Source organism: Coloeus monedula (genome assembly GCF_965178545.1).
Source record: "Coloeus monedula genome assembly, chromosome: 1".
Lineage (NCBI taxonomy): Eukaryota > Metazoa > Chordata > Aves > Passeriformes > Corvidae > Coloeus > Coloeus monedula.
In genome coordinates this window covers 50,861,898-50,887,059 of record NC_138781.1, presented here as the reverse complement: position 1 = coordinate 50,887,059, position 25,162 = coordinate 50,861,898, and the positions used below count along the sequence as shown (strand labels likewise).

The window sequence follows — 25,162 nt, the reverse complement described above, 5'->3', positions numbered from 1 at the left end:
TCTAGAATAAAGTCACACGATTACCACGCCCATTGCATTAGCACTAGAGCTGAATGGCCGTACTGTGCAACACAGCAACATCTAATAAAAACCTTCAGCTGCCACGAATTTTTCACATTACTGTATTTTTGTTATCTTATATGATGTTTAACAATTCAAATACATCAGAGAGATGTGTATTTTGGGGTTTAGGTATTCTTTAAACATATGTTTGGTTGTTCTCTTCATCTCTGGAATTTAATTTTCTTTAGAGTTTGGTGTGAATTACTTTCAACTTCTGTCTGAAATAAGTAGCTTTATGGTCCAGATGATCAAATCTAATTGTGAAATGGCTATTTTAAGGATTATGCCTGTAGTTCCGGGGGGATGTGTGAGATGTGCAAACAGAAAATTATGGAAGTAGAATGTCTATTATGTAGGATTTTACTGGTAAAATTTATTAATAAATGAATTCCATAGCTTAATTTCATTTAACATAAAATTTCCAGCAGCAGATCAGATGAGGGAAAAGAGACATTTTAAAAAAAAACATGTTTATAGGGTAAGGTCAGTCATTATTTTTCAATGTCAAAAATCACTAAGTACATTGATACTGATTAAGTTATTCACTTGTGTTTGATGTTAAGTTCATATTTGAGTGTCTTGCTGAAGCAGAGGAATAAAAAAATAATTTTCCAGTAAGGGCATTTTTTTCAAATTAGAAATAAGAGTGGAGGAGGGTTGGTTATTTATTTATTTATTTATTTACATATAAGGGCTTAGTTGGTCCAAAAGGATTAGCAATAAGCTCAGAGCAGTATATGAAGATATTAAGTTGCAAACCCAATGTGAAGAAATATGATTACATCGAAGTTCAGAGCACCTCTGGTAAAGAATTACATTAAAAAAAAAATTGCTTATTTTTAAATGGTTAAGATGCTTTTGGAGTTTGATAGTATCTCTTTACGCTTTGTTTAGCACCAGCTGCAGAGAGCATGATGAACGTTTGCTTTCCAGTGAAGACAGAATAATTTTCAATTAAAAGCTGTCGTTTAAATAAATAAATAAATAAATAAGAGAAAATAAACACATCTTTCTGTGTAGCATTCAAGGTCAAATATTGAAATAATCCATCTGATATCTTACTATATGGTTTGAACTGAATTGAAAGTAATTATGGAGTCTGCCCACATATTCTCATTATACAGAATACAATTAAAAAAGCTAAACGAAGAGCATATAAGATAAAAAAATAATTAATTTCAGTCATTATACATTGTGTGAATACAGAAAAGAAAATGTGTTCTGTTTACCTGGCAGAGTCTTTTGAATACCTTTAGTAATAATGAATTCATTTGTTTGCCAGCAATGTGGGATGGCTCCAGTTATGCGTTGTTAGCATTTGCATATTAAACATCTGAGCTCAGTGAATGCATTATGGAGCTCTACCTCTTTGATGCATCATAACCTTGCATTTTCATTCCTTGCAGAAGGGAATCCATATACCTGGTGGGTTGGAAAAGCCAATGAGAAGCACTACTATTGGGGCGGATCAGGACCTGGCATTCAAAAATGTGCCTGCGGCATCGAACGCAACTGTACTGATCCCAAGTACTACTGCAACTGTGATGCTGATTATAAGCAATGGTGAGTGCTTTACAAGAAGGAAGGATGAGAATGACCAAATCTCTTAACTTACACAACACCACCATGATTTTGAATATGCTTTTTTTCTATATTTCCTTTCTTATCAAAGAACAAAGGCAAAAATATTATATTTGTGATCCCTCCTGCAACATGTCGACCCATGCTTTGATTTCCACTTTATTCATGGTATCTGTGACTGTCAAATATAAGGATTATATTTACGTTTTCAAGCCCACTGAGCTATGGAAAAGAATGCTAAAATTGCAAAAGCAAATCCTCATAGGAAAGGCCAGCATTTTGGCCACCTACGCAACTTTGTCTCCACCAGATCCAGTTATATTGCAATACAGAATTAATTTTATCTCTGCAACTTCATGTTTTTTCCCAGAATTTCTCCTTTTTACAGTATTGCTGCTGCATTTGAATGTGAGTGATATGTATTGAAATCACTCATCTAGTGCCTCCAATTCTCATTATCCATCTTTCATGAGAAAAATATGTTAAGAACTAGACTCCACACTTATTATGGAACAAGGCTTTGTATTTCAGAGGAAGCTACTGGGCTTTGCATGAGATAATTAATTAGGCAGAAAAAATGAATAAACTCACATCTCTGATATTCCCCACAAACATGAACAGAGTGTGTAAAGCTCATCATCATTTCGAGTGAGACCCTCTCTGTGGTCTTACAGCACTTTCTTTGTGAACCTTAATCATTTCTGTCTCTTTTGTCATGACAGGCAGTATTATATTTTACATGGTATACAATGTTCAGTGACATATTGAAACCATACTTTTATGAACAGTTCTCCCATTAACAGCAACCCGTGGGTAGTTGAGTCAATAATGGCTCATAAACCATTTGGGGTTAATTGAGAAATTCTACAGCTATTAATGAATGTAGAGCTACAGAAATGTAGTGGTATGTCAGAGGCTAAAAAATAAAGAAAAAAAAAGAGTAGGAAGAATCACAGAACCACAGAATCACAGAATATTTGTGGATGAAAGGGACCTCAGAGTTCTTCTAGTTCAACCCATCTGTCCAAGGGGGGTCACCTAGAAACAGTTGCCCAGGACATTGTCTCAGCAGTTTTTTAGTATATCCAAGGATGGAGATTCTGCAGCTTCCCTGTGTGCATTGTCTCTGGTCCTGGCGCTGGGCACCAATGGAAAGAATCTGACTCCATCCTCTTTGCACCCTCCCATTAGGTATTTATAGACATTGATGAGATCCCTGGGAACCTTCTCCTCTCCAGGCTGAACAGTCCCAGCTGCGTCAGCTTCTTTTCGTAGGAAAGATGCCCCAGTCCCTCTATCATCTTAGTGGCACTTCATTGGACTCCATCCAGTAATTCCATCCCTCTCTTGTACTGGAGACCTCAGAACTGGACCTAACACTCCAAATGTGGCCTCACTAGTACAGAGCAGAGGAGAAGGATGGCCTCCCTCGACCTGCTGGCCATACTTTGCCTGATGCACCCCAGGATAGCATTGGCCTGCTTGGCCTCAAGTGCACATTGCTGGCTCATATTCAGCTTGGTGTCCACTGGAACTCTCAGAGCCTTTTCTGCCAAGTTACTTCCCAGCTGGGTGGCTCCCAGCATACACTGGTTTCCCCAGGTGCAAGGCTTTACACTCCTCACTGTTGAACTTCATGATATTTCTGTGAACCCACTTCTCCAGCTTACGAGGATCACTCCAGGTAGCAGCAGGACCCTGTTTGCTGTGATCTGCAAAATGAAGTATGAAAAATACAAAAATAGAATAATAAAGGAAACATTCCAGGCCCTGCAAAAATTGTAGATTAGGATGTGGAAAATCAAATATTGCCACAGACATTGCTACCCTAAGCTTTGACATTGTTAGGCTGGTACGCTGTTAGCTATGATAATGGATGGACTATAGTACACCACAGACACAGAGGAGTCAGTTTTAGAGACAAGGCAGTCACACATGCTGCCAAACTTCAGAGACAGAATTATACAGAGAGAATGAAGAATATAAAATCCGATGACTCCAACTCAATCATAGGCACTAGAGCAGTATGGCAGAAGGGAGGTAAGTTTGATTCTGTGTCAAAACGGTAACAATAAAAGGAAGATATTGTAATAATAATTACAATAATGGTAGAATTAGGAGCACTTACAGTTTTCATTGCCTGAGCCACTGGATGCCTATCCATGAATAATAGGGCTCTGTACCATATGTTAACTGTTCTCTTTTGCACCAAGGGAAATGTGTGGAGAAAATGGCACTGGCTTTTGATCTCTTCTTGAAGATCCTCTAAGAGTCACAGATGATAATTTGATAAGCAGCATGCGCTCAATAATCTTTTTCTGTAACCTCTGTGCCCCCTATATACACTGAGATTATGTGGATTCTACTAATAAATAGATTCATATGGTTATTAGATTTAGATCTAAAATAAGCTTGTTGTCATAAAAGATACACAACTGTTTACTCAGAACTTCATACAGGAATGTATTTTTACAGCATTTCTGTAGATAAGTATCAGAATTTTTTCAGGACAACTACTATTTATTACAGGACGTTTTATGAAAAGCAATTCAACCACTGGATATTATATTTTAAGCTGTGACGTGTGTAAATCACAGGAAGAAATGAAAGCTTTATTATAGTCTTTAAGGACATTTGTTCAAGATTCATTTTTTCAGTTTGGTTTTGGCAGAATCCAGTCCTTTCCATAGTCATACCTTTTGGGCTTGGGAGTTATTTAGTTAAGAATTTTATCTAGCCAGGTTCATCAATACCTAAAAAGCAAGTGAGCTCCAGAGGATAGGAGACCTTGATGACTTCAGGCATCGGAGGCAGAATTCAACTGAGGCCTCCAACACATTTGTGCTCAATTCTGGTGACAGCAAAACAGCTCCTGGTTTGGACCACAGAATATGCAAGAGTTTATGATGAGCAGACAAGTCTCAGTTCATATATTAACAAAGCAGCTTGCCACCATAGCTAACCAGCACAACTTATTTTAGAAGAATTTACAATCCCCTAAAACAGGAGGGCTGAATAAATGCCAAACTGTGGCTGGGAGTCCAGGTGGGACTTTTGCAGTAATTGCATATCTTGTCCACAGCTGGGAGCACTGCATTTGGTTGTGGTATGATGCACTCCACGCCCTAATTGTATCTCCCCTGATGGGGGAGACTTTTTAGAGTCTTTGCCAGGAGTCAGAGACGAATGGGGCTTTTGGCTTTCTCTTTCTTCTGTAGTTGTTTATTAAGTCTCATCAGAAAAGTACAAGCCACTGACATGACCCAGACATAGCATGAAGCAGACAATGCACCAAAGGCTGAATTATCAAGATTGCACAGCCTTTTTAAAGGTAAATTATCCAATGAAAACTTAAAAAGCAAGATATTTTCACTTTTCTACCAATGTCTAATAAATCATCTAGTCATGCAGGCAGCAACTGCGGAATTCTCTATCCAGTCATCCCGGACCACTTCTACTGCAGAATATGGAGTAGATGAAGAATAAGAAGAAGGTCTGGAGAACAAAAACAATCCTCCATTTTGATGTTTTTTGCTTTTATCTACTTACTATACTAATAAACCCAAAAACTCTAAATTTTTCACCCTGTGACAATCTATCGCCTAGTTCACACCATTGTACATTCTAATTCTTCCCAGAGGGTAGGCAATTTTCCCTATGGGTGAAGGTCAAAAACAGTGTTATCCAGGAGGGTAGAACCCTTCAAAACAGGCAGAGAAATATTCTCTGTATTCTGGGTTCCCACAGTGGCACACCCACAATGATGTTCTGCTCCTGCCAGGCAGTGTGGGAAAAACTGTTTTGGGGTTTTTTGGGTGGTTGCAGGGGTGAGATACAGTGGGGAGAAGGCAGTAGCCAGAGCAATAACTATATTAGAAAATGTAAAGAAGTAAAATAGGAAAAGAAGACTCTAGAAATTGTGAGAGTGAAAGGTGAAGAAGAGCAAGATTCAGGAAAGAGATTTTTAGAGGAAATTGGGGAGCCACTGAAGAATGGGTCAGACTGAATCAGAATGATGTAGTGTAAGTAGAATTTTTATTGTAGAAGTTAGAAACTGTGTTAGAAATGAAGGAAGAAATTACAGTTTGATGAATGATTTCATAGCAAAAGCAGGAGAATGCTTCCTTGGAGAACTGGATCCTAACCCTGCCTCTGGAACCACATTCCTGCATGATGCTTCCTCAGTTTCATAAACCATATCTTCCCAGAACAGTCATTAGTCTGATCCTAATTTTCTGGGTATCTAATGGAAACCCAGAAGTCCACTTTGTGAAAATACCAACTGCGCAACTGCAACCAGAATAAGGGATCACTCTCTGAATGTATCTAATGCAGTCATTCAAAAAAAAAAAAAGAAAACAGTCTTTAGGCGCCTCAGATTGAGCACTAAGTGTGAGTGTTTTCAACAGTAACATCTTTCGGCCTCAACATCCAATCTGTAGAATGCAAATTATGGCAGATACTCCCTCCTGGAGGTATTGCAAAGATAGGTAGATTTATGAAGCAATCATCTGCTGTACTAATGAGCACTATAAAAAATCCAATGAGAAAACACGGTCTTTATAGAAAGATTTGAAGTAACACATTAGATATAAAATGGGATCCGCTTATTGAAGCATGAGAGTAAATTTGGAGAGTGGGCAATGATATACTAAATGAGTATTTTCTTCATCCTATACTGAATTATGCTGACCCCCTCCAGAATAAATAATAATCAATGACCAGTCAAGGATTGTGGTGGTAGACACAGGGGACTAATTTAAGCTCTTTTAGCAGTCTGAAATGCTTTTTTTTCCAAAATTTTGTGTTTGGTTTTTTGCTTTTTTTTTTTTAAACCAAGTATGTGAGTAATTCTGTGTAAGTACAGAACCAACTGTGTTAATTGTGGACTTACTTACAATATAACTTTTCCCAGGGATTACTGTATACCATTGGCTTGGTAAACCTTACATCTGAATGGTTTTTCTACTGATTTTTAAAATTTCACATTACACCTTGTCTATCTGAATATAATTGTTATAGAACTATTCAGCACGTGCCTAATGTGTTGATTATCGTGTCTGGATGGTAGATAAGTCAAGTGATAGGTATTGGCAGGGAATATGAAATATGGAATTCAGATTTATGTGTATTTGGACATAGTCTAAAACACAACCTGATTCTTAACAGAACTCAAGCTGTTGCTTCAATGTAAATATTAGGTAATCGTGTTTGTCATGATAAAGAAACAAAAACACAGGTGGAAGAGTTTCACCCACAGTAATCTCACTGAAATGATCCTTAGTCCCAAATTATCCATGATTTGTGACCAAAATGAAATTAATTCAGAATTAAATGGATCAGATTATATAAAAAAGGTTAGTTTTCCATGCTAATAAAGATAATTTTTAAAGGTGAGTGTGGTTGACATTTAAAGTCAGATTGCCTCAATCTTGAGAGAATAAAGGTAGCTGTTATGAGTAGCAAGAAGTTTTCTGGGTTGCTGTTAAACAAAATTACAATCAAATTTTTAACATTAGGTAAAATGTAAGACTTTTTGAAAAACTATCTTATTTGAATAAAAACATTATTATTACAAATTAGGCAGTTCTGTTACAAAAATGACTAGCATTGTAGAGATAGGCATACTGCACTAATTAAGTAACAAATGTAAAGCTCTGCAAAGAAATTTTGATTCCTACTCTCATTTGACCCTAGAGTCAGTTAAACACTCAGATTGGCCAAAGTTTCTACACCACAGGCTGCTTGCTTTTTATTACACAACAGCTGCAATAAGTCAGAAGACTCATAATACAATGCTGCTCAAGGATTTACTCAGAAAAGGTGACATAAGAAGGTTTTTCATTTAGTACTTCCTGATGTGGATGCACCAGGTTACAAAGTCAGTCATGGACTTCATTGCTGACTACTAGTGTGGTGGCTAATCTTTCAAGAACTATTTGGTGATGATCAAAAGAGTTTGAGCAGTATTTGCTGGTAAAAGTGCTTTGGACAAATAGAGAAAATCAGTGGAGGGAGCCTTATTTATAATCTCACATTTTGGAGGTTCAAGTTTCTTTCTCCAGAGCCTGCCAAATTGCTTTATTTTTGTGAGGTGTTTTACAGAACACTCTGCAGGATGCATCCCTCTTCCCTTCACAACTCTTCTCCTACAAAGGGAGTTTCAAAAGAAAGTTTCAAGTCATGGGGAAAAATGACTAAACAGAGCTCAGAATGACATGAGTCGTTTGAGTGACAGGTGGATGTTGAAATGCCGGCCTGAAGCTGTGGCATTGACAGGTAGGTCATTTGTAGCCAGATTTAACAGCATATTAAAGTCTCCTGGACCTATAGAAAGACATCAAGGCTTAAGTTTAGTATGTAATAATTACCATCAAAGATATTTCAGTTCCTGACTCCCATAGGCACTTTTGAAAATCCTTCTGTCCTTTAAACCTTGTGCACTCTCAGTAACAGAATTGCTGATGCAGAGAGAGCTGGATAGTTAGAAGACACTGGCTTCTCCTGTCCTTCATTACAAGCTGCTAACAATGTCTTTGGATGGTTTTTTTTCCATTACTTTCCCAGCTAGGCAGCAACTGAGTTTCCACAGAGGTGTTGCATGATCAGAAGTGACTAGGCTACACATTCTCTGTGAAAAACAAAAACCAAAACCAAACTGAGAACTTGTCATTGGCTAAATTTGTGGCTAAATTTTGTTTGAATTTAATTACTATTTCTAGCATTATGTAAAGAAATCTTAAATAGGTAAAAGGGATAAAATTTGAATATACCTAAAAGAACTTCAGGCACCATAAAAGTAATCTTGAGGAACATGCGTGAGTAGAAACATCCTATAGAGAGATATACACATACAAACAAAAAATTTCCAATAAAACTAGATAGATCAGAAAATTATCTAGTGAGATTTGTGATGTGCTGCTGTTTTGCTTCACATCTTTATCAGATAATGAATCACAATTTCCTAGAAATTGAGAAAACTGTAGAATTAGGCCACACCACTTTGAAAACTGTAATTCAACATTTTTGCAGAACTTAAAGGCCAGCTTTGAAATGACAGACAAGAAAACACTATTAGTAATTTTGTGCAGTAATTACATCTCCTTAGTCAAATAAAAGTTGAAATGTCAAAACTTATTTTTTAGTTATGCTTAAGGAATGAATTCGTTTGGTTGACGAAGGCAGGGAAACTTAGCCAACAAATTGCACTCCTTCAGATGGTTGTTTTCCTTGTACTCTTAGAAATTCAGACAGGCTTTTGTAGGTTTTTTAGGGTTACCTTGCAGAGTTCCTTTGTACATTGACATTGACACCTAATGTTAATATATTTCCAGTCAATCAAAATTTAGCACTTTGACAGTATGTAATGGCACAGAATAAAATTTGCATGAAGAGAGACACTAAAGACAGAAAGTCAAGCATTCAAACCTTAGGAAATATTAGATTTAATACAGCTGGTAGTACTTTTTTCCACATGAGTGATAGATTTGAGTTGGAACTTTCACCAACAGGCAAGCAGATAGCCAGAAGCCATGAAGTTCATTCCTTCTAGTTACAATTTGACCATTAAAACTACTCCAATGGGGAAAAGGGTCAAGTGACTGGCTATTAAATAGGCTGCTGTCTGTCCTGTGTTTCTCAGCTGTACTCATCAGATGTAGCTGGTGTGCAATATTGAAACAGAGTTTGCATGCTGAAAAATGTGAAATCTTCCTTAAATGCATTCCGTCCTCTTGTTTTTATAACTTGTTCAATGTTTTTGTTTATAGAAACTGTATGTACCTTGTGTTTGTCCATTATGCATTCCTGTTCTTTATTGCTTCCACAAGAAAAGGCTGAATGATTTTGTTACTGAAAACAACAGATTAAAAGTTTGAGAGATGGAAATTTTGAAATGGAACACTTGGCCATGCTACAGATGTGCTGAGTAGCAGCTTTCAAATTCTCCTTTACTTGTGCCTTAGTACCACCACAGGACTTTAGACAAAATCCAGGGTTTTATTAAGCAAGGCTGTCTACAAACAAAAAAAGACTGTTTTTTTCCTCAGTGCTGTGGATTCACTACCATAAATGTGTATGTAAGACTGATTTGAGTGATTTAAAACTCAATCCAAGGGCAGATGAAGGGCATAGCATCTCTTGCACAGTAAGTTTTCAGGCTATTGCTTTTGTGTGGACTTTGAAAGACAATACCTGCTGTCTGGAGTTGCCCCTAATTCTTGTGTTGTATTTCTAATGAGCTGGCAGCTCTAGTCCAGGATCCAGACAAACATAGGGTCATAAAGATTGCTCTTTCTCTTTTAGAGATGTTCCGTGCAAGTACTGACAACAGCCATGGTATGTAGCTCACAGGAACTGACAGATTTCCAGCCCGGACCAATACAGATTAAGGGTTTTAGAAGTTTCAAGGTTCAATGAATCATGAAACTTTCCCATTTTACTTGTGTTTTCTCTGTTTTCTCTTCTGTATTATTCACCTTCAGGACTTGATTCAGGCCTTGTTTATAGAAAGCTGATCCTCCTTGGACTTCAGCTATCATGCTACTCACTGGGACTAAAGAAAACATTTCCTTTAAGGCTTGTGGCTAACGGCAGTGAACAGACATGTGAGGAACAAAGTCTTAACTTTCTCCAAATCTGAAAACACGGGAAAATGCGGGCAAAATAACTCTTTGGCAACCTGCCTTTTCTTTGTTAAAATACCCCTTCTTACTCAGTGTTATTTATGCAATCCTGTGTACTTATTGTGCAGTTACAATGATTTTTCTTCCTGCAATCAATACAAAACTAAGAATGAGGAAAAAGGATTCTGTAATGCCTCATACATCATGAGCAGAGTCTTTTACCTTGCTGTAAATGTGAAAATGGTCAAGCTCTAACAACCTCTTAAGGATGAGGATGATTCCCATTTGACTTCAGATTCATTCATTTCTCAGTGCTAGCAGTAATGAATGAACTTAAAGGGGAGAGTGATGACAAGACGTTTTCCTTGTGTTCTCTAATTGGGAGACAAAAAGTGAGTGTTCATCCTACTGACAACCTCACTTCTGAGTGCTGCTGTTCAGGTTTTCCTGACTTCAGTTCCAACTAGTCACAGACAGATGGTGTCATCCAGGTCTTTTGAAGTTAGAGAATCATTCAACAGTGGCACTGAAAAAAAATCTATCACAATTAGGTATTTGTAATTATTACTCTCTGGCATATTCTTGCTGTTATTAGACGTGTCCTATCTTTCTCAGGATAGTCTAAGAAATTTCTGAGAGGTTTATGGATTAGCAGGTGAAAAGGCAGATACGTGACTTTTAATTTTACCGTGCAGATGATCTGAATATAATTCCTAGCACATTTGTATTCTTTTCGTTATTAAACTTCATGATTAGTGTGAGTGACAAATAAAGTGAGCAAGAACAAAAATGTCAACTATATTTTGCATAGAAAGATGCAGACTTTTTAGTCTGAATGAAAAGCTTGTAGTCTTAGCTTTAAAGCAAATGACCTTACTGTCACAGCTTGTCAGGTAAGGGCAGAGTACATTGAGCACTGTGCACTGCAGAACTTTCAGCTGCCTATTATTTTCTCCTCTTCCACCTTTTATTTATGGGCTAACTTAAAGACTAATGACTCTGCCCTCAGTGCCATGCCATGAAGATGAAATCACCCCAATGCTGACCAGCCTGATGTCTTTCACTCAGTACCTGGCTCTGCTTAAGTCTTGAAGAGAAGTATTTTCTTCTTAAATTGTAGGACTTCCCTGACTTTTTTATTTCTGAATCAGTGCACTCAGATGTAAAGACATATGAAATATATGACAACCTGTGTTATAGGGTAGATGAAGCCTGCAGCACATGCTTGGCTGTTATTACTATTAGCAGTCATATTTTAGCTGAAACAATCACAAGGGAGTCCATCAAGCTGAAGGTGTTAAGCCTGCAGTGTAAACAAAAGACATATCTGTTTTCACTGTTTGTTCTTTGGTGTACCAGGAGATATATATAGATACATAGATATAAGGAGAAGAATGGAAATAATCATATGGGGGGGAGAGTGAGGGGTCTTGGGGAAGAGAGAATTCAAGAAGCCCTTAAGGTACATCATTTGTATCAGGTCTCAGACTTGTTGGGAATATAGTCTTCAGACTAATTGATCAAAACATCCTGTCAGTTCATCACTGAGGTAGTTGCTAAACCTCAACATTTGAAGGAAGAATTTTTCCTTGTCTTTTTCTCATTTTGCCCAGCAGATTCTTACCACTGCAAAAGGCCTGATAAAGAAACAGAAAAATAGGCAAGACTCACCTGCAGCATTGTGTTTGCCTGGGAATGATTGTTACATACATAATGTATTATTTTACTGTAAAAAGGAAGATGACTTACACTGTCTGTGAAAAACACTCAAAGCAATCATGTAACCTTTCATAAAGTGTGGAAATTGAGAAAAAAGCAATGGTTCTGCTCACCTAGAGAAAAGGGAGACTGCTTTTACTTTTTTTTTTTCCCTGTAGTTAGCCTTGTAGAAAAAGCTTAAATTCTATAAATTGTTTTAATATCATGGGCTAGGTGTGGGTTTATCTTAGTTACCATTCATGTTTCCCTCCTGGATTGCCCTAAGAATTCAAAATTACTACTTGTCTGTGATTAATTATGGCTAGATATTTTGTCCCAGCTGCAACTCTCTTTGCCTCCCCCAACCCTCACCCCCCCTCCTCTATTTTTCTTTCTATTTTTCTTTCCCCTGCCTCCTGTTCACATGCAAAACACTATACTTATGATATTGTTACATATAGGAAACACAGTCCCTGGAGATCCTGCAAAGTTTCTAAGAGCTGTCTGAGTATGCAATGGAGATGTAATAAACCAGGTCTAAGGTAATCTGTTGCATTCTTATCTCAAGTTTTTTTCAACAGTCTTTAAATTGAAATTAAAATGCTACATGGATTCTTCACAGTACAAGTGTGTCTATATGAGCCAGTTTCCTGATGGAATTTAGATGGCGCTTTTTTTTTTCATATTTTGCTGAAAAAGAAGTGATTTACTAGGAAGAAATTATTCTATCTAAACCAATATCTCAGGACAGTTAATGATGTGTATTCCTTTATCACAATTAATATCTTTTGCTCAACTTTTGGTCAAGTTGAAGTTGATTACAAGATTACATTAATTGTAGATTAGGGAAGCAAAATCTTCCTTGAGTTATGACTTAGGTCTGTTGTTTAAATTATGCACTTTCCTTTATGGAAGTATCTGAGTGTATATTTATTTATATAAATTAATAAAGAGAAAGCAAAGGAAAATGAAAAACAAATTTTTGAAACATTTTCAAGCAAGCAGGTAAATATAAAATTAATAAACTAAAATCTGCTGTTAGGCAATGTGATGAAAAAAATACAGTAAGTATAAAAACCTATATCTATCGTGCAAAAATTTTTTCCTGCTTCTGTAAAAGCACAAATGGATTTGTAGCTATTATTTCTATGAAAGAGAAATGTTTAAAATGCTATGACTAAACATGTAATCTCATGTCTAAAACCAGTTATTTGCTAGGTATGACAAAATATGTCATAATAACATTTAATGGTCAAGAGTTCATCTGTTGAGTTAAAACATTTTGGAAAAGAGAATGAATTCAAGTATCTTATGTTAAATCTAAGATACTTATTCCTGAAACAATATTGTATTAGAAGTGTTTAAAGGATTTCCTAGGACTCTGGAATCAAAACCAAACTCCTGATTTGCACAGAACACTTACAAATAATGCTCTTAAAACTGATCTTATGTTTTTCTGTCATTTCATTCAAGAAAAAAGACCAAAGCCCAGAAAAAGAAATTTTTAATCCCCAACATTAAAAACAGAAAAATGATATATTCCTTTAAGGACCATTAAAAGCCAACAACATAAATAACATCAACTGATGTAAATCTCTTGAATCAAGAGAGCAGATAGGAGATGAAAGATGTGAACAGAAAGCTCAGGAAGATTGATTATTACCTTATTATTATCACTGTTATTATTAAGTGTTAAATTATATGTGATGATTGTGAAGCAGAACAAACCTAAATAATAAACAGGAAAAAATGTCATCTTCTGTTCTGAAAGATGAAAAAAAGCAAAATGATGTTTGGAATGAAGGTAGACATTGACCTGCTTAACTCTAAGATGAAGAACTAAGAAAATCATTGAAGAAACCGAGCTTAGCAGCAAAAGCTTATTAAATACTTTTCCTAAAGACAAATAATTTTGGAGACTCTTTGAGGGTGCTTAGCTCTTGCACTATACTCATCTACACTCATCAGATCATAGAGTAATTCAGCCTGGGAGTGGCCTCCTGAGGTCTTATAGTCCAGCCTGATGCTCAGGGATGGTGGAATCAAACTGGCCGAGGACTGTGTCCATTTGAGGTCAGAACCTCCAAGGATGGACATCCCGGAATTCCTCTGGAGACCCTGTGCCTGAGTTTGACCACTGTCATGATGTAATGTGGTAAGGACAACAGGTACCCTTTCAAAGACTGGAACATTCGATTTAAGCCAGATGTTGCCGAATAAATCAGGTATTTCTAACAATGTTTTGTAGACTTGGCCTTCTCTCCTGTTGCCATGGAAGAGCATTCTAGTTATAGAGAGGATGGAAAAGTCTGAAATAAAGGCATTGAAAGTTACAGCACACTACTAGTGCATGCCTCAGATTCTTATTTCTTCTTTCATTTATAGGAAATAGGTAAGGAATAACTTTTTAGCTCTTGTATATCCAATATGCTGTCCAAGCTGAAGGGGTTAGGCTTCATAGTACTGGGATCTTCCAGGTATTTTTTACTAAAATTTGTCAAGTGATGTGCTGGTTTTGACTTATGTGCATTTCCTGAAATTTGGGATTCATTTAGTTGCAAATCATCAGATTTCATTTAGTTGCAAAATGATGCAATGATATGATTGGCTATAAAGTCCTTGTAAAATTACAGGCCTAATATTTTCAGTATTTTGAAAGAAATACTGAGAGAAGTTAAGAAAATTCTGTGATTCAAAATATGTTTATTTGTTGACATTTTTTTGCCTATCATGAGATGAAATAAATCAATAGAAAAGAAACAACTTCACAAAAAAATCCAACCAAACAGAAAACCCCTCAGTAAATAGGAAAAAGAATAGCATCTGGAAACATTTTCTTCTCTTTCTGGCAGCTGGTTTTGTTTCCTACAAAAATTCAACAATTTTGTGGTGGATTATGAGTGGGTTCACTTTCCGTGGATAAGCAGACTGAACAAACTGCAGTTCTTAGTAAAATTCAGGGTCTGTTTCTTCTCTGACTCAATGTCAGTTTTGCTCTTGTCATCTGCAAAACATGATGAAATATATATTATAAGGAATCAATATGTAGGCAAAACATTATTTTCTTTTTGCTTTCATTATCACAGTAGTATTTCAGCTTCAGTTGCTAAATAAGTTATGTATTTTTCGAATGCATGCGCTAATCTTGTATTTTACTATGCACACTATGCTGATTCTGTCTTCTAACTGAGAGAATTTATATATGGAGCACTTATTTATAGGTGACAAACATAACAATGTGTGACTGAAATAGCTCAAGTTTGTAGGAGGAAATGGACATACTGATGATTATATCTCTAGTTATATCTTTCATTTAGTTGTACAATGAAGAAAATTGTGTACTTGGTTTTTCAGCCTACTAACTCAACCTGCCTTTACTTAACTTTCTTAACTTACTCAACTTTCTTAAGAACCTTCTAGTGATTTACTTTGAAAATTTATAGCACCTACCTCCTCATGATTCTTACCTAATTTCAGTTTCCACTTCTGATGCTTGCAAATCACTTATGACCTTGTGTAAATACATAAAAATTCAGTATAAATTATATTGATACAGCTGAAGGATGTATTGGCAAACCTCCAGGTTCTGTTGCTTTGTTATCAGTGACTCCTCTATAATCTTAAACCATATTATTATTGTTTGTAAACATGGAGTTTTTTTAAAGAAAAAGATCTTTTAAAACTATTAACTCATGCCTTTCTGGAAGATTATGAAGGGGGTCAGACTAGATGATCTCTGGAGGCCCCTTCCAATCCCAACCATTCTGTGATTTAGTGATTTGTTATATAATGTGAACATAATTTCCTTGCTGGCCCGATTTCTGGTTTGCCCTTAAGGGCAGTGGAATAACCTGCTCAGAAGGAACAGGGGTATTGTTGTTACATACACATAGAACCACTTCTTGTCTTTTGCCAGAGGAAAAAAAGATGGGAAGTTCACATGCAAGAGAACACCATTGCACAGTGCACACAAGCAGAGCAAAGATGCCAAAAGCTGGTACCAACCTGCTATCTGGGGTAAGACCTGATTTAAACAGGTGGAGAAAATGTACTACTTTACACTAGTGAACTTTTGGAACTGGCTGCCAAAGGAGGCTGTGCAAGCAGACAGGGATTCAGGAAAAGATTTAACAGAGTCATGGAAAACAGGTCTATAAATGGATGATGCAAGCACTGTGTACTTTGTAACATTTTCAATTAACAATGCCATTCTGGAATAGCTTTTAGATAAGAGTAGGGGGGAAGAACAGGCAAATTCTTCCTAAGCAGGCTGTTAAATTCAACACAGCAGTTTGCTCACAGCCTCTCACTGGGGTGAAAGAGAGATCTGGAAAAGTCCAAAATCTTGTGGGTTGAGATAGAGGCAGTTTATCAGCTAAAGCAAAAGCTGCATGCTTGAGCAAAGCAAAGTAGGGAATGCATTCACCACTTCCCGTGGGCAAGCAGGCCTTCAGCTATCCCCAGGAAAGCAGGGCTCCATCATGTGTAAAGACTGCTTGGGAAGACAAATGCCATCACTGAATATCTCATCTTCTTCCTTCACATGATGATGTGAGAAGCAGAAAAGGCCTTGACCATGTAAGCACTGCTGATCAATAACAAAAACATCCCTATGTTGTACTGGTTTGGTCACAAATCCAAAAACAACACCACAGGAGCTACTGTAAAGAAAATTATCTCCCTCCTGGATTAAACTAGTGCAGATATGTTCAGATTCTGCAAGAGATTAGGTGAGGTGGCTGCCTGCAGTAGCAGAGAGCTGTCATGAGTGACTGCAACCTTTCTTGCATTGCCTGCATAGTCTTTGCTATAGGTAGAAGTGATAGACTTCTTGGTATCCCTAAGCCCATGAGACAATAGTTATCTCATTGTTTTAAGGCAAGAAGCATCTGCAGTAAACTATGTTTAAGCTGTCAGAAAAGAAGCATCAACATTTGGCAAATTAACGTACCTGTCCATTGAAATGCAGCTTAACCTTGGCAAGGCTCTCGGTGTACCCTCTGTGAATACTGTGAACCCTAGGCCTCTGGACCTATGTTACATTATATTTTAATTTCTGTCTTCACCTAATGCTGATAAAAAATGTCATACTCTGACATACCAGGGAAGCACAACCCGATTGCTTCAGGGTCAGCTTCCCTGTAAAATCAACCCAGAATTGCTTGGAGTCCTGAAAAGCACCATTCTTATAGATAAGAGGGATGGAGAATCTCGCTCACTTCATCATCAGCCTCCTTTGTTCATGACCATATTGTTGCAGGTTGTTAGAAACATGTGGCCCAGAGCCATTTTAGTCTATGCAGTCAGGGCTGTCACAGTAGACTTGGTAGTAAAAATCTTGGGGGAGTTCATCAAGTATTGTGCTAGGAAAAGACAGGCTCAGCTCAGATGGAATTGTGTTAGGAAATGAATGGTGAATTCTGCTAAGTCTGTGCCAGTCTTTTGTCGAGAAAAAAGTGGTGATGTGTAATGTAAGGAAAGTTGAGCTCAAAGGCTAACAGAAAGGATAATGGAAACCCATCAGAGCAATAAAGTGGAGCAGTCTGGCTAATGAATATATCACTAATCCTGTATAGGTGTGACCAACAAAATGCTAAACAAATGCTTGACATTCTACAGTCAGTGCAGACAAACAGATTTTTCTGAACAAGGGCATCTGCATTTGGCCTAATATTTAGCACAAAGTGTGGCATACCATGCCTTCCCTGTGGCTCAAATCCTAATCTCCATCACTGAGTTTTCTCATAATGCTCAGAGTAACTGCAGTGAGAGAATGTCTGTGTAGAGTCCCACATAACCCAGCTGCCTCTTGAGCTGACACAGTTGTACACATTTCAGAAATCACAATTTTTTTAGAAACTTCAGTAAGTACCTTGTGTAGTATCCTTTCTCATTTCCTCAGTTACTCCACTGTGTGTGGAGATATACACACACACATACAAGAGGTAATGATATCATAAAAACACAAAGAGGTCAGGAAGAAATTAACCTACAGGTAAATTTGCATATCACTATAAACCAAGGTCATCCATCTTTTTAGCAAAAGCAGTAAAAAAGGAACTTAATTGAAATTAAATCAATTCTGAGAGATATATGTGCATGTTTACTACCAGAGGAAAGTATCCTAGTTTTGCTTGTGCTTGATAGCAAAGTGTTTACATAACAAATAAAGACCTCTGTTAATTATGCTGCACCATTGCTTTAAATGTGCTTGAATATCTTGGAACATTCACTTTCAAATAATTATTTCTGATGAATGGGTGTACATTTAAACTATTTTGTAGTGGGATATTTAATTCTTCTTCTAACTAGAGTGCTTTCATGATAATAGACCCCACTCTCCTTCCTCAGTAGACATAGAAACATCATTCATTATGTTTATAGCGCAATTTGTAGATAATCCTTTAAGGTTTCATTTTGGTATGGTGGTTTTTTAGTGACAGTTGTTACAAATTTCTTCTTCCATTTAACTTTGGCATATTTTAAGTATCTCTTTATTCCCCATTTACTCACCATTTGTAGGACCTACCTTCCATAGGTCTAACAAATGATTACAACAGCATGAAAAATTTCACAGTCCTGATGTGGAATTCATTTTTAGATTACTTTTACTGATCATTTTTCAGTTAGAAAGAAGTTTTCTATTTATTAGATAAGCAGAAAGAAAAAATAATAATTTGTAGGATCAGTGATTCCAGCTTCGAACAGCAGTAGGTTAGGAAATCCTGGTCGGGAGAAAAGAGCTACAGACATACAAGCTGTGTGCTATGTAAGAAAGACTAAATAAAACTGGTCATCTGTCCTGATGGGGTAAGTACCACTTTGAGAGAAGGATTGCTACTGGGGATTTGCCTTCTTCCACACACTCATGAAAGTAAAATGGGAAGCAACCTTCTGGGGCTGAGACTGGAGACAAAATTAAAGTTCAATGTGAAAGTTGCCTCTAAGGACTGAAACTGGGGTCTTCTGAGGGGACACAGATTATGTGCAATACCCTTAAAATACAGTATTTAAAGAGTGTGAACTGATTATAGATATAGAAAGTAAGATGTTGTGGTTGGTACAATTAAATTTTGGGGTCAGGTAGAATGGAGAGAGCTTACTGAAAAATAGACTCAAATACCTACGTTTTCTTAAAAATCAGCACATATGTGGTAGGGGCCTTTACAGAAAGGAAATAAATAGTCAAATAGTAATGTGGAATTTTAATAATATGAGACATTGCTACTTCTCCTATATTTTGCCTCTTTATTGGCTACTTAGATAATTATTTAGAAGAGGGGTGTTGGTATGTTTTTTTGTATGTGATGTTTAGCAAGTAACTTAAATTTTCCGTCATCCAAAACGTCACCTGTGATGTTTTTCCAATCTAAGCCACTTTTGATGCAACTGGAGGCCATTTCCTCTTGTCCTCTTGTCCTTGTCCTGGGAGAAGACTCTAACCCCCACTTTTCTACAACCTCCTCTCAGGTAGCTGTAGAGAGTGATAAGGTCTCTCCTGAGCCTCCTTTTCTCCAGGCTAAACAACCCCAGATCCCTCAGCTGCTCTTCATTGGACTTGTACTGCAGACCCTCCACCTGCTTTGTTGCCCTTTTTGGTCATACTTCTCATACATATGGAGATTTTGTGGGGTTGCCTAATCAAGTGCTCTGTTCACAACTCTGATCCAGGTTGTGATCAATAGAGACCTTTTCCCTAAATACTTGGTGTCAAAGCTATACAAGCAGCTCAAACATGACCTAAATCACAGCATCCTTATATTCCCAACGTGCCTGCCATAGATTGGTTTCAGTTTTGTATGAGGTATATGCATAGATGGGGTGTGAGGAGGAACACTGCAGCAAATGCCAGTGGAAGGGTAGGAGTAGTGGTAGATGCTTATACAAATGGGTTTTACTGACATTTTCTGGATGCAGGAAGTACCATACTTCTTTCAGTTTTCTGGACCAAATTCAACACAAAGTTATGCACTTCAGTGCCATATTGAACTCAACCGGCATGTAGGGGCTGAAGTCAGCATTAACTATAGCCATCTGTTATTTTGTCATGCCATAGTCAATTATTTTTATTTAGCTCTTTCAGTCACACAAAATAAAACTGTCAAAGTTGTCAAGAACTCCAAGAAATTAAGCCTCTGAGCTGCTGCTCTGAGATTTTTAATATTTCTTCCAATACAGATCCTTGTGCCCTAAAAATCCTACCAGAAGTACATTTGGTCTGATAGCTTGATGGGATGTGAGCCAAAGGCTTGTGGCTAGTCAGTAGACTAGATGAAGTAAAGAATTCATCATTTATCTGCATAGACCTTGCAACTGTGCAATCATTAGTGCAGAAAACACACATTTCGTTAGATAAGTGCTTCTAGTGTCCGCACAGTAAATTATTAGCATCACTGTAATGCATTCAGATAGACAAAAGTGTAATTAAAATTCTTGGTGTTTTAAGTTAGGTAATTTTTAAAACAGGTGGTAATACTCAGTAGAGTCCTTCATTATTATCTTCCCTCAGAGCTAAAGTAGGTGCTGTTCCATGGGAAGGTTTGGCATCTATGATGGGATCATGGAATAAATGTAGGTTTCTCTTAGACAAAGTGATATAGAAATCATAAATATAGATTTATATAATTAAATATCTAAATATAGATTTAATTTTCTGGGGCAAGTTGAGTAGCTGAACGGAGCATTTAATTTATTGTCCTTCAATTGATTACACTTCTTCAGAGGAGAGTTTTCTCATTTCTGTCATAAAACAAAGCATTTCAAATTTTAGGGTGACTAAAAAGCTTTTTGGACATTGTTAATTATGGGATATTGTTAATATTTTTATAAACTATTATTTTTTTTAAAGAATTTTCAAATTTTGAAATATTTTGAGATCAAATAATAGTGCTGATTTTAAAATGCCAAATGAAATTGAAATACTATAAAAAAATTATTTGAGCAAGCTGTTGTCCTTTCCAATGTCAATTTTTCCTTTGAAAATTCCCATATCATCCATTTTCAGCTCTATGTTCACAGAAGTTTCTTTTCTTGGCTTCAGCTGAATCCCAAGTAATTTTGTCTCTGTAACCAAGGTGAAAGGGACATCCCAATTTAGCATTTCTTCTAAAGGAAATGCCACATAGGTTCCCTGACTTACTTAAAAAAATTAAAATTCAGACATAAAATTGATTAAATTGTTGACAGATGCAAAGATCAATTACAGCAGGGTATAATTCCTAGATTTCATTCTTAGAATATCTGAGTATGGAAATCAGAAAAATTAGCAATCAAGTCAGAAGAGTTGCTAGACCTCAAATGAAGAGAAGAATTTCCACTACTTCTTTGAAATAACACTAAAGAATTGAAGTTTGTAAGAGGAGCTGCTCTGCTTGAAGAGACTTTCTGTCTCCACTGGTCTTTTGGAAGGAGAATATGAGCATATACTCAGAAAAGGCAGATTTTTGCAGGAAACTGGTTCCACATTGTTCAAAAGAAAGCAGAGCCCCATTTGCTTTCTCCATTATTCACCTTTGCTGTGGTTATTCAGCTTCTCACAAACTCCTATTTGAAAGGAAAGTCAAGAAGTCCTTTCAGGCAAGAAAGTTCTGTAGAACCAGTGTCAACTTCCTCAGTCTCCTTCCTGATATATTTTTTAAATGAGACATATTTCTGACCACTTTCTCAGTGTATCACCCCTTAAATTAATTTAATCTGATCAATGCATTCTTTTGTAATTTCTAAGCAAGGATTACTTATGAATGCTGCACCATCAGTTTCATGTCTTTGGTATAATCAATCTTTACTAATAGAAATAAAAGTATGGATTTATGTTTGCAATTTGGGTGCTGGAATTAGATGATCTTTCATCAAATTGTTTGGACTTTCAGGAGGTGAGTGCTCTCAAAAGTAAAAATATTTTATGCATGCTAGAGAAGTTTAATTGCCTTAAGATCAGTCTTAACTGTAAAAGTTCCTCCTTCTTTTGCCATTAGGAACCACGTATTTCCTAGGATCTTATCCTGTCTAATGCCAGTGTTTAAAAAAAAAAAATTAAATTGAGTTATGATCATCTGTCAGTTTTTATGACCCTGTACAGTAATGAGAAATTTTCCATAATACCCCTTGTCAGACAAATCAAGGGTGAGTCATTAGCTCCAACTTAACATATAAGGGCATCTGAGGTGACAAGATATGCAGCAAAGGGCCAAAAGAGCCACAAGAATCCTGGAGAACAGCAAAATCCAGTGGAAATAAAAACTTTTGTCCTAGAGTATATGGTTTGCAGTTTTTAATTCCAAAGGGCAGATGGAATTCACCTGGGTACAGAGTGAATCTAAAAGCATGGCTTTTGTGCTGCACAGTATGTCTATTAAAAAGTTAGCTAAATTTTATCAAAACCTCTCAAGAGTTAGTTAGATTTGCTTTAATCCTAGTTTTTGTTTGCCCTGGTTTTAATCCTGTTAATTAGACCTTGCATATTTCCAAGTAACTCACTTCCAGATTATTACATTTGCTGCCAAAATTGCATTGTTCATTAAATTGTCTGTAATATTCATTCTTCTTAGCATTTTTAATATAAATAAAATTCTTGCCAGATATTTTTGGATGAGGGAAAATACCAGTATTTTGTATGTCTGTGCTCTTCACAATGTTTTTACAGGAATTTGTTTGCAGACTCAAACTGGACTAAACTGCTTTATACCTCCCTCAGATTATGGAAATGCAGGGATTAATACAGAGGTGCTTACATAGTAAAAATCTGGGTCTTGTGAGAGGTGGAAAGTTGTAGACGTTTGGAATGGTCATACTTTGGAGTTTGCATTCTTCAAACCACTGCTAATCACTAAATTACCTGTGCTTAACACTATGTTTCCAGTCCAGCAGGTGTTTTATTTATATTATCAAAATAACTTCAATTCCCCAACTCATGAAACCATATCTTTTAAAATTTATTCCATTCCTACCTGTAGTATATTCTTCATTTGTTTTACTTTGTATGGCTGGACTGATAATTAAGTGAAGTCTAACAAAATCACAGAAAATAAATTACTCCAGTAGCAGAAGTCTGGTTGTATTAAATCATTATATAAGCAAATTAATAATGATATAGAATCTTATCATTACTTTGAATATGTCATTTGCTGATACATGTATAATGCATTTCTTCTTTACATACCACAGAATGCTTATAAAGAAGAAGTAGATGATCATAATCAAAACATGATAAATCTCGCACTAATATCTGCTACTTTCATTGAAAGGCACCCTGAAGCACTTTGCAGACTGTTATATATAGGAAAAGAAATTAGGAATAGAAAATTACACTGAGATTTCATCAATATCTCCTGGTAATAATTACAGGATTTGATCAGATTCATTCATCTCCCATTTGGCTATTAATAGGAATATGACACTCTCTGAATTCAACCTTTATTCTCTTGAGGGGATTTTCTTTGGTGAGGAAAAACTTCAGAGACTTCCTCCGCCCTCTTAATGTGCAAAGTCTTTAAATACCGTCAGAAGCATTATCACTTGCAGGAATTGAGTGTCTGAGCTGTGATTATTTCTAAGTGTGTTGTACAAAGTCAAGCATAATAATTAGTCTTTGGTTTAAACTTTTTTGATTTTGTCAGCACTGATAGTGTGTCCAGAGGAACTGCAAGTATGTTAGAAAAGCATAACAGAGCCATTCAGTCTCTGAGTCTACTTGTCTTATTGGCACATGTGCGGCCCAAAAATCATCATTATCCCATTTTTGTTAAGAGCGAAAGAACTACCCAGGTTCTGCTGGTGAAAAGGCTACTCACCTCTCTCAACTCTTAATTCAGCACTCCCAGCCCTCAACAGTTTCAGTGCAGGGGAAAATGCATTTGCTACAACGATGACACAAGTAAGTGATTACCAGAAAATAAGGCTATTTCTGAAAAGAACTCTTAACATTTAGCTTTTATTGTCATGGCAACAGCTTTAAAGTCACCATATCACTAAGCACATAAATAAGATATTAAAATGAGTAAAAAATGATCAGTAAAGAGGGAGAAAATTGTTACTACTCCTTTTTATTTCCTTCAAAGAAGGTGAAAGCTATTGGTGACAGGAAAAGTGCCACCCTTTAACATCCTTATTTGGACCTGAAATATTAGCTGGTTTTGTGAGAGGAAAGAAAGAAAGAGAAATGCCAATAGTTTTCTTTTTACTGCTCTTTGAAGAATTCTTTATTTTAAATAGATATGTCCATCTTTAAAGTGCTCTTTGAAAGAGTAAAAATTTGCAGTGAAAGCCAGTCTCAGAGGAAATCCTCAGAAAGAGTAAAGTGATGACCTACATTTATCCTCTATTAGAAGGGAGTGAGTCCCATGGATGCAGTCTTTAGCAGTGATGAAGATTAGGTCTACATACCTGTCTTTGCTAGTCACTTTTTTCTTTCTTAAATGGAAAGTCCTTTAATCTTTCCTTTCTTATGCTGCTTGTCTCCAAATTGATGAAAAGGATGTCTTTGCAAAGGGCATGGCAATCTGGGGATGAAAAGCAGTATGCTACAGGCCAGCACAATGTGCAGGAGCAGCCTGCCAGGGTTCCTCCTCCCCATTTTCTTCCCTTTCTAACAATGTCCTGTAGCAACCTCACCAACAGAGCACCTGGTGTAGCTGTGTCCAGCCAGAGAGGGCTAATGATCTCAGCAACACAAAGGGTCACATAACACAAAGGTGCAAGGCAAGTTCTCTGATGGGGAAGAACACACAGATTAAGTAAAAAAGTCACTGCTATTTGATAAACTCTAGTAATTAAATCTCTAATTGCTCTCTTCATCACAGACAACAGGCACTAGTTCCAATGAACTGTTGTTCAAAAACGTGATGGTTATTTTCTTAATTAGCTTAGTTGTGCTTCTTTTTAAAAGTGTTTTGCCTTCCATCTCTTCAGATGGACCAAATAAGGATGATGACTGGAGATGCTACGGGAAAACACCACTGTCCTACTGGAAGACTCTGAACATTACCACAGATCATGCAGATCCCTGCTGTACTGCCCAGTTATTAGCAATATAATGAGTCAGATCTTGGAGTCATCCAAGTTAGAGATGAAAAAGGCTTTCATTTTCCTGAAATCATTACAAGTTCTCGGTTATAGTCATACTGTGTGGTTCAGTTAACTTTTCCAGATACTGAATTCATCTTTCATCCTAGGGTATGTTTGAACAAAGGAATTGATTT

At 36.7% G+C, this 25,162-nt stretch overlaps 1 protein-coding gene across 1 annotated transcript in view; it reads left to right on the top strand.

Moving 5' to 3' along the window:
• CNTNAP2 (contactin associated protein 2) overlaps nucleotides 1-25,162 on the top strand; it is a gene marked incomplete at its 5' end in the record, with an annotated part of 1,036,243 nt that overhangs the window by 841,955 nt on the left and 169,126 nt on the right. The window contains one exon of the mRNA XM_082287522.1: nucleotides 1,470-1,626. Within this exon, the coding sequence (XP_082143648.1) occupies nucleotides 1,470-1,626 (157 nt within the window). The remainder of the gene's footprint in view (nucleotides 1-1,469; nucleotides 1,627-25,162) is intronic.